A 17189-nucleotide genomic window follows, 5' to 3' on the forward strand; every position below is an offset into this window, starting at 1 on the left:
ATCTTGAGGGGTTCCAGAATCTAGATCATTCGAAGCAGAAAGCCATAGTGGACAAAATTTTCAGCCAACTTGGTAACGTTGATGATTTCGTCAAAAAGTTCACTGAACAGAACTAAGATTACAGAAGCTGACAGCTCTGTAAACAGAGAGATAATAAAATAAATCCTCTGTATAACCATGACTTTAATTTGTTGTAATATCCTCCTTTCTCATTGACACAAGGACTTGAAGCTGTCTTAACAATTTCCTGTTCTTAGAAATAAAGCAGACTGGTTGAAAGGTTTCTGCTCATTTCTGTGTCATGCTCTAAAATCCAGGAACAGAGCATAAAATATTTTTTCGTTCTTTTGACCAATTTAACAATTTTAAGTTATTATGTCTCCTGAGTGAGTGGAGTTAAAAGGAGAAAAAATCTTAGAAAAAGAAAACTGACTCGCTTTTTACTTCTTTCTTTCAATAATATGTGAATAAAACTGCGAAGACAAATCTTCCAACTTAAGGCTGAATTTACATTCCGATCAAAAATCAATGACAGAGGATGCCCATAGCCTTGTTTATTGGTTGTTTATTACTGTACATACACCTGCGCAAGAGTCATATGTACACATTATATCTTTCTCGCTCTCACACAAACACACAAATCACGCCAGATTATATAAAAAGACTCGTTTTCTGTGCAGGGTTCAATCACAGTCTGAGATCTACTAAGAACATTTGCATCTGCGTACACCATGCACATTCACTCACATCTCTCTGCCTCACACACACACACACACACACACGCACACACACACACATCTGCATATGGCCTTATGCCTGGATTTACACAGAACAGACCAAAACCAAATGTATAGAAAACTGACTGATGAACCAATATGTAGGCAACCCAGTGATAATCAAGTGAATTTGAGTCTTTGAACATATGAACCAACACAATGTGTGAGGTTTGTGGGTCAGTGGAGTGTGTGTGTGTGGGGGGGCATGGTTATCTTCTTCTAGAGGATTATCGAGTTTTAAACCAATTTCCAATGCATTATTTTCATTTTTTCAAGGAATGTGTGATCTGTGTGGTGAACTCAACCCCTTGGCTTAACTTTTATATAACCTGACAGTGATTATTCAATGCTACATTTTGTTATATATCTAGTACAAACCCCTGAGTGTGACCCATAAAATCACTAGCGCTGAGTGACCCAACACGTAGAGTCCAGTCAGGGTTCTTTCTTCAATTCTGGATCAAGGTAGGCAGAGTAACGATTTTTAAATCTTGACTTATTTAGATAGACTTTTTCCCCAAATTGCTGCTCAAGACCTTTTTTTGTTCAAATTAAATATGTGCCCTAATGTTATCTTTAATTTACAAGCAGAACGAAAATCCATTCCTTTATAAAAAGCCGAGTTGTAAGCCAGATAACTGGTCCTAAATCAAGCCCGACTAAGTCCTTTTAGCACCTTGTTAAAGCTAGAAAAGCTAAAAAATGCACTGAAATGCCCAGGCATGAGTTGATAACACTGTGATGATCATTACACACTGTTATTATTAAAATACTTACTACTGCCGCTTTGAAACTACATTCCTGGTTTGGGATCAGGTATTTTCTAACATGTTGAAATCCTGCTTCCTGGTACAGAACCCAGGTATTATCTAACACCTGGCTCAAAGGACAGAGCATGTTGGGTCACCCAGACCTCTGAACGCAATGAGTCAGATTATATTAACCACAGGAACTTCATCAGAAGGGTCACATTTTATACTCTGAGACACGTGAGTCAGCCAAGGTCTGCAGATAAGGAAAGGCCATGTGACACTGTTAAGGACAAAGCGATTGTGTGCTTTAGTGTTTCAGGACCTCAAAAGTCAAAAAGGAAACAAACATGGCATAACTTAAAAAAAAAACAAGTAAAGCATTTTTTTTTCATGACTGCACACTTATGTGTACAAAAAAGATGACTATGGCAAATAAATGGGTAAAACAAGCAACCCTGCTTTACAGAGTGAGATATATCTCATATCTGATTTGTCTTCCTTTTTTTTTTGCTCGTCTCTTGAGACACACACACACACACATTGCAAACACACAGTGAACAAGAATCGACTGCCCTCTTTCACCAAAACAGAAATAAAATACTAAAAGGATAAGAAAAGGTTTCTTCTCTTTACTTGTTCCACTGTAACTCAGACGCCATTATCTGGACACACTTAACGTTGAAAAACAAAATGTTCAAGGTAAACTGTGAAGCATAAAGACCCAATCATACTGTGGAGAGTACAGTCAGAGTGTGTGATTGTCACTGGGTGATGCACGATGAAGTGTGCAGAGATATGAAAGGAGGCAAGAGCGTAAGGATGTCTGGTAGTCGATAAGGAAAGTGACATTTTCGAGTTCAGCTGTTCCAACATGTTCCTGTGCGACTCAAATATCAGCTGGATTGGGATGAAGGTTCCTTTGGAGTTCCACGTTATGATGCCCCCCCTGCCTCTTGTGGTGATCAAGAGCTCCAAACCAGCTGTTACAATAGCACTGGGGTGTGATTTTTTTTTTGCAGGTGAGGTTGGCGGTTATGTGTGAAAGTGTTTCACCATGGTCTGATTGTGCCATGTGCTTAGGTAAGGGAACAAACAAGAGACAAAATTCCAGTTGTAGCTCATAGAACTCAAGTTTCAGAGTCCTGTCTCTGTCTTTAGTTTCAAAGTCCATAATGCTGCCCTCTGCTGGTTTTTCCCCTCATCCACAGGCTGCTGGTGGTTAGCGTGGCCACACAGTGAGCCAGCTTACCCGATAGCTCATGGTTTAACGAGGAGTTCACTCCAGAATAAGTGGTGAGATGCTGGATTTGTAAACAAGGGTGTAGAAGAAATATAAGTTGTGGGACTGGGGAGGATCAATGCTACCCTGTAAACATAAATGTTGGAGTATTTGGAAGATGGGTAAATTATTCAGGAGCTTGTCAGCCTTTGTGGGCAGCAGCGGAGATTTAGGATCAGCTGCACTTGGGTTAGTCCGGTCTGAAGATGGGGATCTTAGGTAAGAACTCTATTAGGATTACCTGCAGGAGACAAGAAACAAAAAAGTGTTCATTTGGGTAAACAAAGACTTTGCTGATGAGGTGTTTTCTGCTTTAGTAGCCCTTACTTTTGTAACGAAGCTGACGATACGTCAGCTTAGGCACATCAAAAAGAATAAATTCGAGATATATCCCTATCAAAACACCTTAAAACAGAATACGCTGTTTGGCAGAGAAGATTTGGCAAATTTTTCATGGGCACAACCGACAAACCCAGCTCTGCTACCATCATGACCATTTAATGGGTATATAAACAGGCTTCTTAATGGTATAAGATTTATTGCCAAGAAGCATTGTCACAATAAAGAAATAATCTTCTAAACATAAGTTTCCTTCCTTTTTGTGGTTAGTTTATATATAAATGTCTCACATTCCTTTTTTAAATACCATCTTCACAGACGAGACACACTACAGTCTGACCCATGCACTGTGAGGAAAGATTTATCAGCCCACTTTGAGTGAGTCAGCAGGGCTTACAGTAAACACTTAGAGCTACGTTCACCCTGACATTAACACTGTGTGTACTCATACAGACAGACCATTCATTTTTAATGAGGTGAGTGGGAGCAAAGGATGGTCTTCTGCACTTCAAATTCACAAACCAGTTGATTAACTCTATGTTAAAACATGCAGATGTCCAAGCACTCATCTGTGTCAGAAGCAGACAGTACAATTTTAATCACGTAAAGAGATAATGTAAGCAAAACTGTACATTGTCCAGTTGGTGCTGTATTTTCTCAAGAGGTTTCCTAACCTCCAAAACAAACAGAAAAGCTATTTAAAATAAGTGAAAGTCTATATATAGCAGTTCACATTTAAAACCAGAGATTCAGGGGCTCATGGCAAAACATCTGGTATTCTTGTTTCAGACTGTTTCTTAGGTTCTGAGTTTGCTTTTTGAAACTCTAAGGTGTGAATAAATGTATATTTGTTTTTTCATCTCTGATTTTTTTGGTGTCAGAACATCTTTGATCATTTCACTTACACACAAGCACAATGCATACTTACATACTCCATCATGTTATTGGTTTCACACTTCCGTTTGCTTAGTCTCCAATGCAAACACAACTGCAATAAATGAAATACTGATTAGGATTTTTGTTTTTTAAAAAAAACACATTAAAAGTTCAATGTGCACATCCATTCATGTCTTTAAAACACACCTTGTGGTAGAGTCTGCTGTTCTCCCACTCCAGAAGCTTCTCTAAAGATCTTCTTGTCTGGGGGGGTAACAGTGACATTAGAGGATATTCTTTTATTGGACTGTATTATGTAAATCCCAAAGTAATCAACACATAAACCTCAAGTCTGTTACGGTAATTTTAAAACGAGACATGGATGTGTATCTTACCCTCTTGCTGAGGCAGATGACAGGCCACAAACTGAAGCCTAACGTGCAACAGCAGCAGAGGCAGCCACACAGGAGCCACCGCACATTCACTGGCAGTGTCTTCTTCAAGCAGCTGTTTACTCGGTTGATACTGGCTTTGAATTCCTCTGGTGCCACCTGAGGAATTACAAACATTGAAGTTTAGGCCTGTCATGGTAATCAATAAATTGATTAACTGAACGATAAATAAAAACATCCTCAGTAAGTTTGCCAGCGTCGATAAACTGACACGTGCATGCATGTTTGTTTTCCTCCTCTCTTTCGACCAAAGAGGCTGAATGAGAAGATGGCTCACTGCGTCTATCTTTCCTAACATCGGGGTGCATAGGTTCTATACCAGATTTAGCGGATTTATAGCGGAGTGAGCATCTGTCAAAAATGCGATCTTTGGGGTAAAGACGGGGCTGCTCATGCGTACACACGGAGAGAGCTGAAGCGAGCATCCTGAGGGGTAAGGAGGAAACACACGCTAATATGAGTGATGGCACGAAAGATACGGTTCTTAAGCCGCCTGCCACAGTCCCAGTGTGGGAATATTTTGTTTTTTATCAGAATGAACAAAGTGTGAGCTCATGAACACCAATGAGCTGATATGTTGCATTTGTTTGAAAATAGTGCCGATGAAGAAGAAGAAGGGGAGGTGCAGCGGAGCCTTGTTCTTTGACAATCCGCTCTTACTGAGGCTTTTGGTCTGCAAAGTAAATAGAAATAAAAGCACCAAATGGTGGGCGCTCAAAGACAGCCACATTGCCAAAGAAATGCAGCCCTTCAATACAGTTGAAAGCCAGAAATGATAAAAATGTTTGACAGACAGTACAGATTGACTGGGAAAAAGTACATGTTACAAACAATTCAGGAACTGTGTAAACTCCCTTTTATTTAGGCTATAGTTTTCAATGTTGTTGTTTTTTTTTGGAGTTTTGTTTTTTCTTTAGAGACAGGGTCTATGCTTTATTGTTTTTGATTAGTATTAATTATTTTCATTGACATGTATTTTTTTCTAAAAGAGAGTCCATTTCATTTTCATTCTATTTTTTTCTCTTTCTTATTTGTTAAATGTATTATATTTTTCGTTTATTTTATTTAAAAAATCCGGACCTTTTAATTACAGTTAAATACTCTTAAGAAATTAAAGTTTATTGCTTTTGATATGGTGTACTCACTTTATTATCCCATTTATCATAATTACATCAATGAAAAAATGGAAAAAAAATCAAAATAATATTGACAATAATATTGTTTATCTGCAATAATATTTTGGAATATTATCGTCTAGCAAAATTTGTTATCATGACAGGCCTATTGAAGAAAGAAAAAAATCTTTTAGTAAGTTTTTTGTCCTTTTTTTCAATTGAAGCAAATTTTTTTTACAAATGTTACAAATCAGAAAACCGGAAAAAAATAGAAACCAATTTAAACCTTGTACCAATGTAAATCATACATTTCTAATGTGGCATGATCAAAATGTTTGATAAAAGACAATGAGACACTCACCTTTCCTGTGAGTGCTGAAGGAAATTCTGACTCAAATTTGTTACTCAGACCAAATCTGTGAGGCAAAGTAAGAAAAAAAGACTGTTACATACTGTTGAACAAACTACATAAATAAATAAAAAACAACACTCAAAAGACTATCCAGTTTTAAGTTTTAGCCTCTGTTGCTATACAGTCACATTAATGTTGGCTGACTACATGGGATAGCCAGCTGCATCTTAGGACACCCCAAACACCCTGGTCAAACACTGAGACACTGCACAATCATTCTTCCATCAAGCTGTTAAGATAGTGCTCACCCCACTCAGATGAAACTTGTATTGCTCTGCCATAAAGTACAACTAGATACGTCAGAGAGCAATACTATTTAAAAAACTATTTGTTTTTTGTTTTTGATTTAATTTCATTATTGTTTTTTATATTTTTATTGTTCTACTGTGACTGTTTTGTTTGCTGCTACTCAATCAAATACAGACAGTTCAGACAGATAGTTCCCAGTAGCCCTACCGACAGTCGAACACAACTGCCCGTAACCAATACTGTGTGCTCTTCCTAACTCGGCGGGACAAAACACAACATCTCGTACATTGGTTCCTACTGCTACAACAATTCAGTTAGTGATATGCAGTGTATAATCTTAGGTGTCAGCAGCATAAATCAGAATAAAGGTAGAACAAACCGGTAAGATGTATGGTTTGTCCATTTCTAGGTGGAGATAGCAGTCTGTAAACACGACTTAACATCTGATCTGATCACGGGAGACTGATCCCGTGCTTTAAGTCCTCACACAGACACATTTAACTGGGACTTTATGTCTCGCCTTAAAATAGTTAATCAAACAGAGTAGTTGTTTTTATCTAAGAGTGAAAGTACAAATTTAGAAGTTGTGTTTTTTTTTTTTTAGCTTAAACGAAAGGTGACTTCGCTACTCCTAGCCTGCTCGCAGAGTTAGCTCGCTACTAACTCATGAGCTAGTTGGCTATGCTAGGTCACCAGCGTTCACTGACTCAGATATAAGACTGTTTAATCGCAGACAGCTTCTTTTTAGACGACTACAGTTGATACAGAGTCCTCACGGTGCTTACACAGTGACGTGTCCGGACCCTCGCACCACCACTGGGTCCGGAGCGTACTTGAGTAGCTGCTCCTCCGCGGCCCTGTCCTCGTCCTCTTCTTCCTCCTCCTCCTCTTCGTAGATCTCATCAAAATCCTCCATCATCGCACGACTCGGCCTCGCGCTTCCCGGGAGAGACACCGGGAGAGACACGATGCCGACGGACAGTGGAACTTAACCGAGAAAAAGAACAAGGCCAACCGTTAAGACAACGACAAAAATAACAAACAGCCCGTCCCAGAGACGAAACAGTTCACATCGTCCAGCAAGAAACGAAACATCAACATCCGCCGCAATAACCGGTCGACACCGGAAGAGGGACAAAAGTACTTTCTAGCTTTTTTTTTTTTTTTTTTTTTTTGTTAATCCAGTCTCTCAGATTTTGTTCCATTTACTTTACTAATGATAATAATAATAATTGTATTATTATTATTATTATTATTATTATTATTATTATTATTATTATTATTATTATCCTCCCGCCCATTTTTTACACCGAGTAGTCCTTAATTTGGATCCAGAAAAAAAACCCAAACTGTCTAGTGCGTTATTAATACAAAAGTGGTCTCTTGTAACCATCAGTTAATGCCTGTGACATAAAGTAGCAGTCATCCTTCAGTTAAATTTCAGTATTTGTTAACTTTGAACCAAGGTTTTAATAGTCAACTAAACCGAAACTAAAAAGGAAAACGAAAATCTAAAACACGAAAACAAAAAAGAAAACAAAAACGATAAGTAAACTAAAACTGTATCTTGTGTTCACAAAACTAACTGAAACTAACCAAAAGAAAAAATGTCCTTGCTTATAGTTTTTGACAATATTAATAGCCTTTATAATTTAAATTAATCCAACAATCCAACAACTAATATTACGACAGTTTTCGGCAGTTGTCAGCGCCGTACGACACCATCATAGCGACGTACTGGGACGTGCTTGTTTACTGTACTGACCAAGGGTTAGTTTTTTTTCACAGTCTATGGTACTGACTGGCTGTGCGCTGTGCTGCGACTAAACGTATTGCAGCAATGAATTAGAGCATCTGTAATAGTTTAATTTCATGTGAGTATGACTTATTGTTAGAGTCCAAGTTTCTAATAATTAAAGCTCATATTATATTGTTTTATATAATTTATGTTAATATTTTTATGTCAAGTTCATATTATTTTCTTGTGGTTTAAGGCAGCAGCCAACAGTTCAGTATCAGCATTGACTGAGCAGTGAGCACTATGTTGAACTGGGAAATAAACTGTATTACAAAATTTTTACTCTGACTTTTTTGAACTCCTGAACCTGGTTAATAAGGTATGAACAAACTAAAACTAAACTAAAACTAAGCATTGTTGCAAAAATCAAAACTAAATAAAAACTAATGCCTGCTCCAAAACTAATTAAAACTAAACTGTAATGGAAAAAAATGGCAAAACTTACTAAAACTAAACTATAATGACAAATCCAAAATTATTTTAACCTTGCTTTGACACACAAGTCCACCTCTCACACACGACTTAGATGTTATTGTCATAGACTGAAAAAAATATTATTAGGTTATTATTAGTGTTCACAAGCTAAAGAAAACTTACGAAGAAATTGGACATTTTATTTTGAAGGTTTGACAGGAAGTTATCATTTAGCGCAGAAGCTAACGTGATTTTATAAGTTTCTGTGACAGCAACGGACAATTGTTTACAGGCGACGCCGTGGTTGACCTTTTTTCAATTGGACGAAAGGCTTATGTTTTTTTTCCTTGTTTCAGAAGAAGGGCTTGGTGAAGGCAAAAAAAAAATCAAAATAAAATAGTAAGGATCTGTAAATAAAGCTACTTCCTGGTTAGGAGGAGAGGACCACGCTTGGTTTGGGTTGCTAAGACTCTATTGAACTTTTTTTTCCAGCTGCCGAAGTCGCTGATCATTTACAAGATGAAACAAGCGGAGTACTTTAAAGTCATGCTAAGAGCTTTTAAAGACGTTATTCCCGCTTTTCCAGTCGGGGTGCTAATGGTGGTACTTGTGGCTTGCGTTTTGTTCGTCATCCAAACACTTCTGATCTCCTCTCCAGGTATTTTGAGTGTTGGTGCCTCCGTTTTTCAAAGTGGACACATTCACAGGCTCTTTCTGTATCCATTTTACCACAGAACTTCTGCACAGCTCCTCCCGAGCGTTATGGCTATGGCACTTCTTAGTGGAAGCCTGGAAAAGGGGTTTGGCACTGTGCGTTTTCTGCACTTGTTCCTCCTAATGTCAACTACCATAGGAGTGTTTTACAGCTTCATAGATCTCTTGCAGAGTGACAGCAGCCAGAGTCACACCGAGGGACTACTTCCTGTGGCCCTGGCATGTGTAGCTTTGACGACCATGCATACAAAAATGAGCAAAGGATTCCTTTGTGGGGTCAGTTTTCCCACCATTGCGCTCCCCTGGGTGCTTCTCATCCTCACCACTGCCCTCATTCCTCATAGTGTGCTACCCTGTAATGTCATGGCCATCCTGGTTGGGTGGATGTATGGGAAAGGATGGTTCTCCTTTCTGGACTTGTCTGAGGCCAGGGCAGCTGTTCTGGAGAAGATGATGCCATTTAGGGTTTTGAGGAAAATTGGCGGCGTTATGTTTGTCCCTGTCTCCACAGAAGAACAAAGGAGGACACTTCTTCCACGAGTTAATCCAACACCTGGGTCATACCCAGTCCAGACTTACGCTCCAGCTTCCAGCACCACCAGTGCAGATACCACAGGCAAGGTTTATGAAGGCTGGCCAAATATGACAAGTGCTTTGTCATGTCCTGCACCACCTCTTCATCCTCATGGACACAGCTCTGCTGCTTTGGGATACAGCCATAGTCATGTCAACTATAGTTAGGGTTAGAGATACATTGTTTAAATAGAGATAGATCTGTTTTTCCACACTACTGTTTTTTTTACTAATTTAAATGTCTGTTTGGACTCATCACTTTTTCACTGGATTGTGTCTGCTTCAAAGTTAAAACTTTGGAACAAAGTTATGCCGTTATATAGACTTCTACAGTATTTAGAAGTAATGCCTGCCTGCCTTTATTGCTTTAAAATTTATCTGATTTTTTCATGTAAAAGGTTATCTTTATACATTAATATTTTTACTTGTTTTGTGTCATCTTGTTTTATGAATAAACATGTTTAAACAGTTCATATTACACAATACACCATAAAACATTTTATTCCAAATTTAAGCTGAAATTTTGAGATGCTATAAGGAGGATCTCTTTTAATTGGACTGTCTTGCCACCTTTTGACTCAGATTTTCACGCACACTGCTTAAATTACTTTAAGCAAGGTGAGTGTTTGTTTTGAGATTAAATGGAGATCGGATGGAAACATTTTTTCTTTGTTTAAGGCAACTTTTTACTGGATACAATGTGCTGATGTACGGTATTTATCAGTACAGTTATGTAGGTCTAGGCTTTGAAATGTGACATCAAGCAAATGTTGTAGTAGCTGGCTACATGTAGTGCTATCGGCAGCCCTGTTAGTTTGTATGCAGTTTAATAGCTGTCTATATTTAGACAGCTAGCTAGCTAGCAGTCCAGTACTCTAAGACATGTCTGTAATGTGTAACTTGAGTGAATCCTGGTTAGCTTTGTTTGGGTTAGCTGGTTAGCTCGTTTACCAATCAGAGCTAACGTAACCTCACTCTTCATTTTATTGATAGACTCAAGTTTGAACAGACCACTGCAGAATAACTCCTGCATGTGGGTTGGAATGAACATTATCACCAACAGTTTAGCCCCTGTGTTAGCCTTTAGCTCAGGCTGTATCACTCTCCCGTTTAGCTTTTTTCTGTTCTTCTGTCTGACAATTGGGCTCCTGTGTCCACCATCACTACAAAATTGATCACAGAAATCGTTTTCAGCACAGAAAAACACAGATCTGTTCTCACTACTAAACTTTGTCAGCTGGGGTGATGTCGTCAGAGCATCGGGAAGCTAAAAAGTAGAATTTTAAAATAATCTGTAACCTGTAACATTGGTGGTGATAATCTCACTTTAAAATGTGGATCACAATGAGGCATATATCTAGAAGGGAGACCTTTTCAAGATCATTTAAAAACTCTTCACAGCCCCTTTAATGTAGAAAGATAAAGGCAAAACTTTTAACCTACTGAGTGAAAACTACCAGGTCTGTATTACATTAATTGACATAGAATATCCGTACTTACGCATAGCACAGTTTGTTTTAAAGCTCAAAAGTTATACAGCATAGTCTACAGATAAATGTAGTACGAGGACGGATTTACAATAGTGCACAATATGTGCTTTCAGGTCACCTTATGCAACTATGACAACACAACCATTAAGTCTTTCACAATAAGAAAGCTGACTGCTTGATGATTTTAATGTAAATTTGGGACTTTTAGGATGAAAAAAGATACAGTGCAGTCAATATCAGAGAAATCAAGGACAAATTTGGTCCCAGTGCAGTTGAATTTAATTGATTCCCTTTCAGAAAAATACTGATCAAAAATCAAACAATGTTAGTCACAGTGGTTAAAATGTCCACTGAGGGGCTTATGGTCGTATAGAGTCAGTGATTTCAGCATACACGTCATATCTTTGAAATAAGGTCTCATTCCTCCCAGCTGTCTCCGTAGATGTTCTTCACTGTAACAGAGAAAAAGGAGTAAAGTCATGAATTGTTTTCTCAATGGTGACAAGTATTTTACACATCTCTAAATCCTAGCTTACTCTCTTTCTTGGTTCTTTTTTGCTCCTTCTCAGGTGTTGGTTTGAGCAGCGTCTCAGCCTTTTGGGTTAGTGTCACCTCGTAGTTCTCTCTGTTCTTGAGCCTCAGGTCCTCATAGAGGATCGACTTCCTTTTTGGCTCCTCTTCTTCAATATATGACTGGACTGAAGAAGAGGGAGACAGGGACAGAAATTTAATTTATTATGTTTACTTAAAAGCGAAAGACTCTGATTTGTCCTTTACATTACAAAGTATTTGAAAATCTCACATTTTGTGGAAAAAAATGACCTGTGCTTTAGCTACACACAAGCCCCTTTTTGTCACTGCATGTGAGCAATGTTTTCTTTCACCCTAGTCTACCAGAAAGAAATGAAAGCATCGGTTCCTTTGCACATGCTTAGCTTGTGGGCTGAGATATTAAGATGATCAACCCTTCAAGTAAACACTGATACGCGGGCAATTCAGAGTGACCCATAAACCTGACAAGCATGTCTTTGGAGTGTGGGAGGAAGCCTGAGTCCCCAGAGAACCTGCCTGGGGAGACCACTAACCACAGAGAAACCCCACAATGCTTCATACTTCCTTAAAAAGCTGTTCTGGACACTCTTCTCCTTGTGTACCTGGAGCACTGACGTCGTCTGCCCGGCCCATCTGTACGGGTGATTCTGTGTTGTAGTTTCTCTGGACCTGGGGTTCTGCAGGTTGGAACATCGTGTCAAATGACTGGGTATCCGGGTCACTGAGCTCTGAAGTGACACTGTGGAGAACAATTCAGTTATCAAAAGATGATGGATGTCTTAAACAGACGGCACGATAATGAAGAGTGTTTATTACTCACTTCTGTTGCTTCCCTGCTGATCTCTCTCTGATGGCATCTGCAATGGGGGAGTTCTCTAACTTCTTGAATTTCTCCTGACATGTTTTCAAGTAAGATATTTTTCCCCCCAGGAAGCCTAAAGCGCCAGCAGCTACACAAATAAAAAACAGTTAATGACCACCCATTGATGTGAAACAATTACTTCTCAATATTCAGAATTTTGATAATAATCATTTGCTCTTTCTTTTATTTCACTTTGACTTTGGCAGACAGTGTCTGAGTACTGCAGGATTTCACTTCTGGTGGGTCAGTTTTTGTAACAAAAAGCCCCATTTTGTAATTCAAATGGATTTTGGTAATTACTAAATCAACTAATAGACATACATAAGCTTTAAAAACAAAATCATGATTTTTTTTTTCCAATCAAATGTCCTTTTTAAATGTAAAGTGCAGTTTAAGGAACATTGCTGCATCTAGAGTGGGTAGTGTTTACAAGTATCAACTAATAAACCCAAGTTTCCAATGACTTTTAGTAAAGTTAAGAGTGGATTGGCAACATTGCATGTTCATATGTGAACTAGCTCTGGCATTCATTGTTACTGCAACTGTTTACAGTCCATAGAATTGCTATGGTGATTTAAAAACTCTTATGATTGGTATGCCAGGAACTTTGCACCAAGAAACACTCCATGTTGTCTGGAATCAAGGTTGTAATAGTTAACTAAAACAAAACTAAAAACGAAAACTAAAATTTAAAATGCATTGCAGTTAACTCAAACTAATAAAAACTAGAAAAGAAAACAAAAATCGATAAGTAAACTAAAACTGTATCTTGTGTTCACAAAACTAACTGAAACTAACTAAAATGATAGACAAAATTCCCTTAGTTATAGTTTTTGACAATATTAAAAGCCTTTAGGATTTAAATTAATCCAACACATTTTCCCAACCAATTTTAGACAGTTGTAGGCAGTTTTCAGTGCCGCACAGCACCATCATAGCGGCGTATTATTTATACTAGGTTTAATTTATTTTCTTGTGTTTAAGGCGACAGCCAACAGTTCAGTATCAGCAATGACTGAGCAGTGAACACTATGTTGGACTTGGAAATAAACAGTATGACAAAATATTTACTCTGACCTTTTTGAATCCTGCACCTGGTTAATAAGGTATGAAAAAACTAAAACTAAACTAAAACTAAGCCTTGTTGCAAAAATCAAAACTAAATCAAAACTAGAATGCCTGCTCTAAAACTAATTAAAACTAAATTGTAATGGAAAATAAAATGTCAAAACTAACTAAAAACGAAACTATAATGACAAATCCAAAACTATTATAACCTTGTCTGGAGTGCAGTAAACTGCAATAAAATGCATTAATTTGTATATGAGGCAGATCCATGCATGAATTTTGAGTTTCAAGATTTACAAACTTACCAACCACTTTGGGAAGAGAGCCAAGTCTGTAAGCAGGAGGCAAAATTCCTGTAAAGTTAAAAAAAAAAAAAAAAAAAAAAAAGCAAAATAAAACAATGTCTACAAAAAAAAAAATATTTATCAATGCGTACATCCCATACATCAATTTCTCTATATTTGCAAAGCTTACCTTTGGTAACCATGGCTTGAGTGGCAACCATACCAACCACAGCGTATGGCACAGCTGTGAATCAAAACACATTGGAATCAATACTGAGCTGCCAGAGTCTTTTCACAGTTGTCCTTGGTTAAAAAAGCTGTATTTGTATTTATCAACTTACACCTGTACCAAAAGCTCTCCTTGTTGCACTCTGCTAACACTGCCTTCTCCTCCTCAGTGGGGATGTAAATCCTTTGCAGTGGTGACTGCAACAACACACACAGAGGAGAACAGGATTCACTTTAGTTTCATTAGTTTACCACAGACATGTTAATTAGGGCATAGAGAGACAGCTCCGACTTCTAGACAACACAATAAGCTTTGAACACGACTGGTGAAATTCAGTTGTCAAGTTTGAGCTAACACGATAGCGCCTGGTAACGTGAGTACGTACAGGTTTGTTCACCGATACTCCTCCTTGCTCCGGTTGATCCGTGGGGATGGACGACATGTTGACGATAATGTCAGGGGCAATTTAAGCTTTCAAAGCATGGGAAACTATAGACTTTTTACCACAAGGTGGACTGACACAGTTTCTGTTCGGTACAATGTCATTGCACCCGCTAACACTGACGTAACCCGGAAGTAGAAAATGACTTTTGTGGGTTTGTTACGACGGAAATACGATTTAAGACTTTAACAACATATTCAGAAATACTAATTAAAAAAATAAAATCTTTGATATTATAACATTATAAATTACTGTTTTATTGAGGAGTGGGTATCAAAAACAATACTTAGACGTTTGAGACAATTCAACAACAAATCCGACTTTTATTCTGAAACTCACAGGTTCGAACGCAAAGGAACCAAAATAACGAACTGCGCCCTCTAGTGGCTGCGACCATACCTGCCACAACACCGGGGAATCCTCCTGCATTGAACAGTATGCACGTACTAGTTCCTCAGGTACAGCTGATATCTTCATGGGGTTGTATTTATTGATTGCAGGATTGCAAACTTATTCCATTTATAATCAAGAAAAGGTATGCTTTTAAAATCAATCAGCTTTTTTTCATAACCCGTACATATACATGCAGCTCACAGTGCTTCAGTGTGATATGTGAAAAAAATAAAAAATAAAAAAAATAAATAAATAAAAAGCATATAGAATAGTCGCAAAATATATTTAAAAGAAATATTTTGAAGTGGAGACTAAAAAAGCAAGTTCAAAATAAGCTACATAATTAACATAGTAATATAAATGGTTAAATAAATAAAACAAAAGTTAATGACATAAGTTATAGCGAAATAAAGGCACTAAAAACATCAATATGCTAAAAAAAATAATATAAATATGAAAAGAAATTAGAAAATAAAAGACTGATATAAATAAGAACCATTAAAGTCATGACATTATCACATTAGAAACCATACATCCAAGCTAGGCTTGTATGTATACTAGACTTTTGTTTACATTTTAAAGTATTTATAACTCCCCACTTTAAGTTGAGATCATAAGAAAAAATTGGTTGACATCATGAATATCAATAAAAGAAATCACCTCACTATAAAAGGAAACCAGGATGACACTAGGTGGTGATGAAGGATGCTGACAAAACATCAGGAAACTACTCCCAATCAAGGGAAGAGGAAAAAGCAATTTTTATAGTCAGTGTTTTGAGGTTCCCATTGCTCTTTTTTACTCTGAAGTTTGATAGAATGTATCATGTGTCTAATTTCTTGTTTGCCTGATTGTCACCGTTATTAGGTTTCCATATACCTTTTTTAAGTAGTCACATCATCGTAGTTTTCTTTAGTCTTTTAATCTGCTTTCACAACATCACTAACAACCAATTAGCCAGACTAAATAAACTAAACACAGAAGGATATTTTTTCCTTTTTCTGCAATTTAATATTACTCACACGTGACATAATAGAAAGTAACTAACCAAAATTAATCTGCTAATCTTTACTGGTGTGCGTGACAGGGTGGGGTGTGTTCATTCCCATCATAAGGTCACACAAGAGTGGCACTGGGGTCAAACACAAATGGAGCTGTTTTATCCGTCAGATGAGTTTTTGAGCCAGTGAAATGGACACTGGGCTGAACTCGGTCACCTCAAGCTCCTGTGATAAGATTTCTGCCTTGCTGATTGGAACAATTTTACCGCTGCATTGTCAGAGTGGCAGCCTGTTTTTTGGACTGGTAACCAAGGCCTCATTTCAGTTAGATAATGGTATATTAATGGTTATTGCCCACAATAAATAGATAAACAAACACTCAGTAGTCAGTATTGCAGACACACCTAAAACTATCCAGTGTAACAAAATCTACCTTCGTAAAGGTGCCCAGGGTTTGTTTTTGATAAAACTGTTGTAGGCATGTGTCGATTTATCTCTAGGGAAATTTTACAACACTTATGCTACGTGGAATTGTACTGATGAATGTTTTGATTTTTGTTTACTGGATTACACGAATGATGGAATGCAAAATAGCCTAAAAAATATTGTGTCAAGTTTTAACGTGAAAAGTATTAGCAACATGGAGATGGCTGAAGACTGGCCCTCAGTATTAGGTTGCCTCCCAGGCCAAACCCAGGTATAGCATTTAGTAGCCTTATTGCAGAGCCATTATAAAGAATAATAAACCCCCTCACTCTAGGTTCTCAAACTTTTTCCACTTTGACTCCTTCATGTTTCTTGATCCCACAGGGCATTTTGATCTGGGAACCATTGCTTTAAAAGATGGGCAACCACGTGATTTGCTGACTCTGCTCTAAACTGGAAAAAAACATACATGGACTCCAATTTGAATGGATTATCTGATGCTATTGAATTGATGGCTCACTTAGTTTGCTGCTGCCAATACTGGTTATGCATTGGTTCTCCTTTCGTTTTGTTGAATTCAGTTTGGTTGTCCTGGAAAAACATGAACAGTTGTCAAATTCATGTACTTTACTCCTTGTTTATTCATTGTATCATCTCTATTGTCTGTTCTTGTTGCTCTTCTTGAATTTTCTT

At 37.7% G+C, this 17189-nt stretch overlaps 3 protein-coding genes across 3 annotated transcripts; 1 reads left to right on the forward strand and 2 right to left on the reverse strand.

The window, feature by feature from the left end:
• Positions 1-545: 545 nt before the first annotated feature.
• Positions 546-7363, reverse strand: chic2 (cysteine-rich hydrophobic domain 2). Its single transcript, XM_074665187.1, has 6 exons — positions 7036-7363; positions 5951-6005; positions 4418-4573; positions 4230-4286; positions 4075-4134; positions 546-3048 (listed from the first exon to the last, which is right to left on the reverse strand). Exons 1-6 carry the CDS (start codon positions 7167-7169, stop codon positions 2998-3000), a joined length of 513 nt encoding a protein of 170 aa, XP_074521288.1. The 5' UTR covers positions 7170-7363; the 3' UTR covers positions 546-2997.
• A 1332-nt stretch (positions 7364-8695) lies between these two features.
• Positions 8696-10211, forward strand: rhbdd2 (rhomboid domain containing 2). Its single transcript, XM_074697924.1, has one exon. It carries the CDS (start codon positions 8982-8984, stop codon positions 9915-9917), a length of 936 nt encoding a protein of 311 aa, XP_074554025.1. The 5' UTR covers positions 8696-8981; the 3' UTR covers positions 9918-10211.
• A 1264-nt stretch (positions 10212-11475) lies between these two features.
• LOC141801375 (OCIA domain-containing protein 1) lies at positions 11476-14816 on the reverse strand. Its single transcript, XM_074684396.1, has 8 exons — positions 14620-14816; positions 14347-14431; positions 14196-14249; positions 14027-14074; positions 12612-12741; positions 12394-12530; positions 11776-11937; positions 11476-11691 (listed from the first exon to the last, which is right to left on the reverse strand). Exons 1-8 carry the CDS (start codon positions 14674-14676, stop codon positions 11657-11659), a joined length of 708 nt encoding a protein of 235 aa, XP_074540497.1. The 5' UTR covers positions 14677-14816; the 3' UTR covers positions 11476-11656.
• Positions 14817-17189: the final 2373 nt, after the last annotated feature.

Source organism: Halichoeres trimaculatus, unplaced genomic scaffold (assembly GCF_033239565.1).
Source record: "Halichoeres trimaculatus isolate MK-OKI-2021-1 unplaced genomic scaffold, fHalTri1.1 fHalTri1_scaffold_2, whole genome shotgun sequence".
NCBI lineage: Eukaryota > Metazoa > Chordata > Actinopteri > Labriformes > Labridae > Halichoeres > Halichoeres trimaculatus.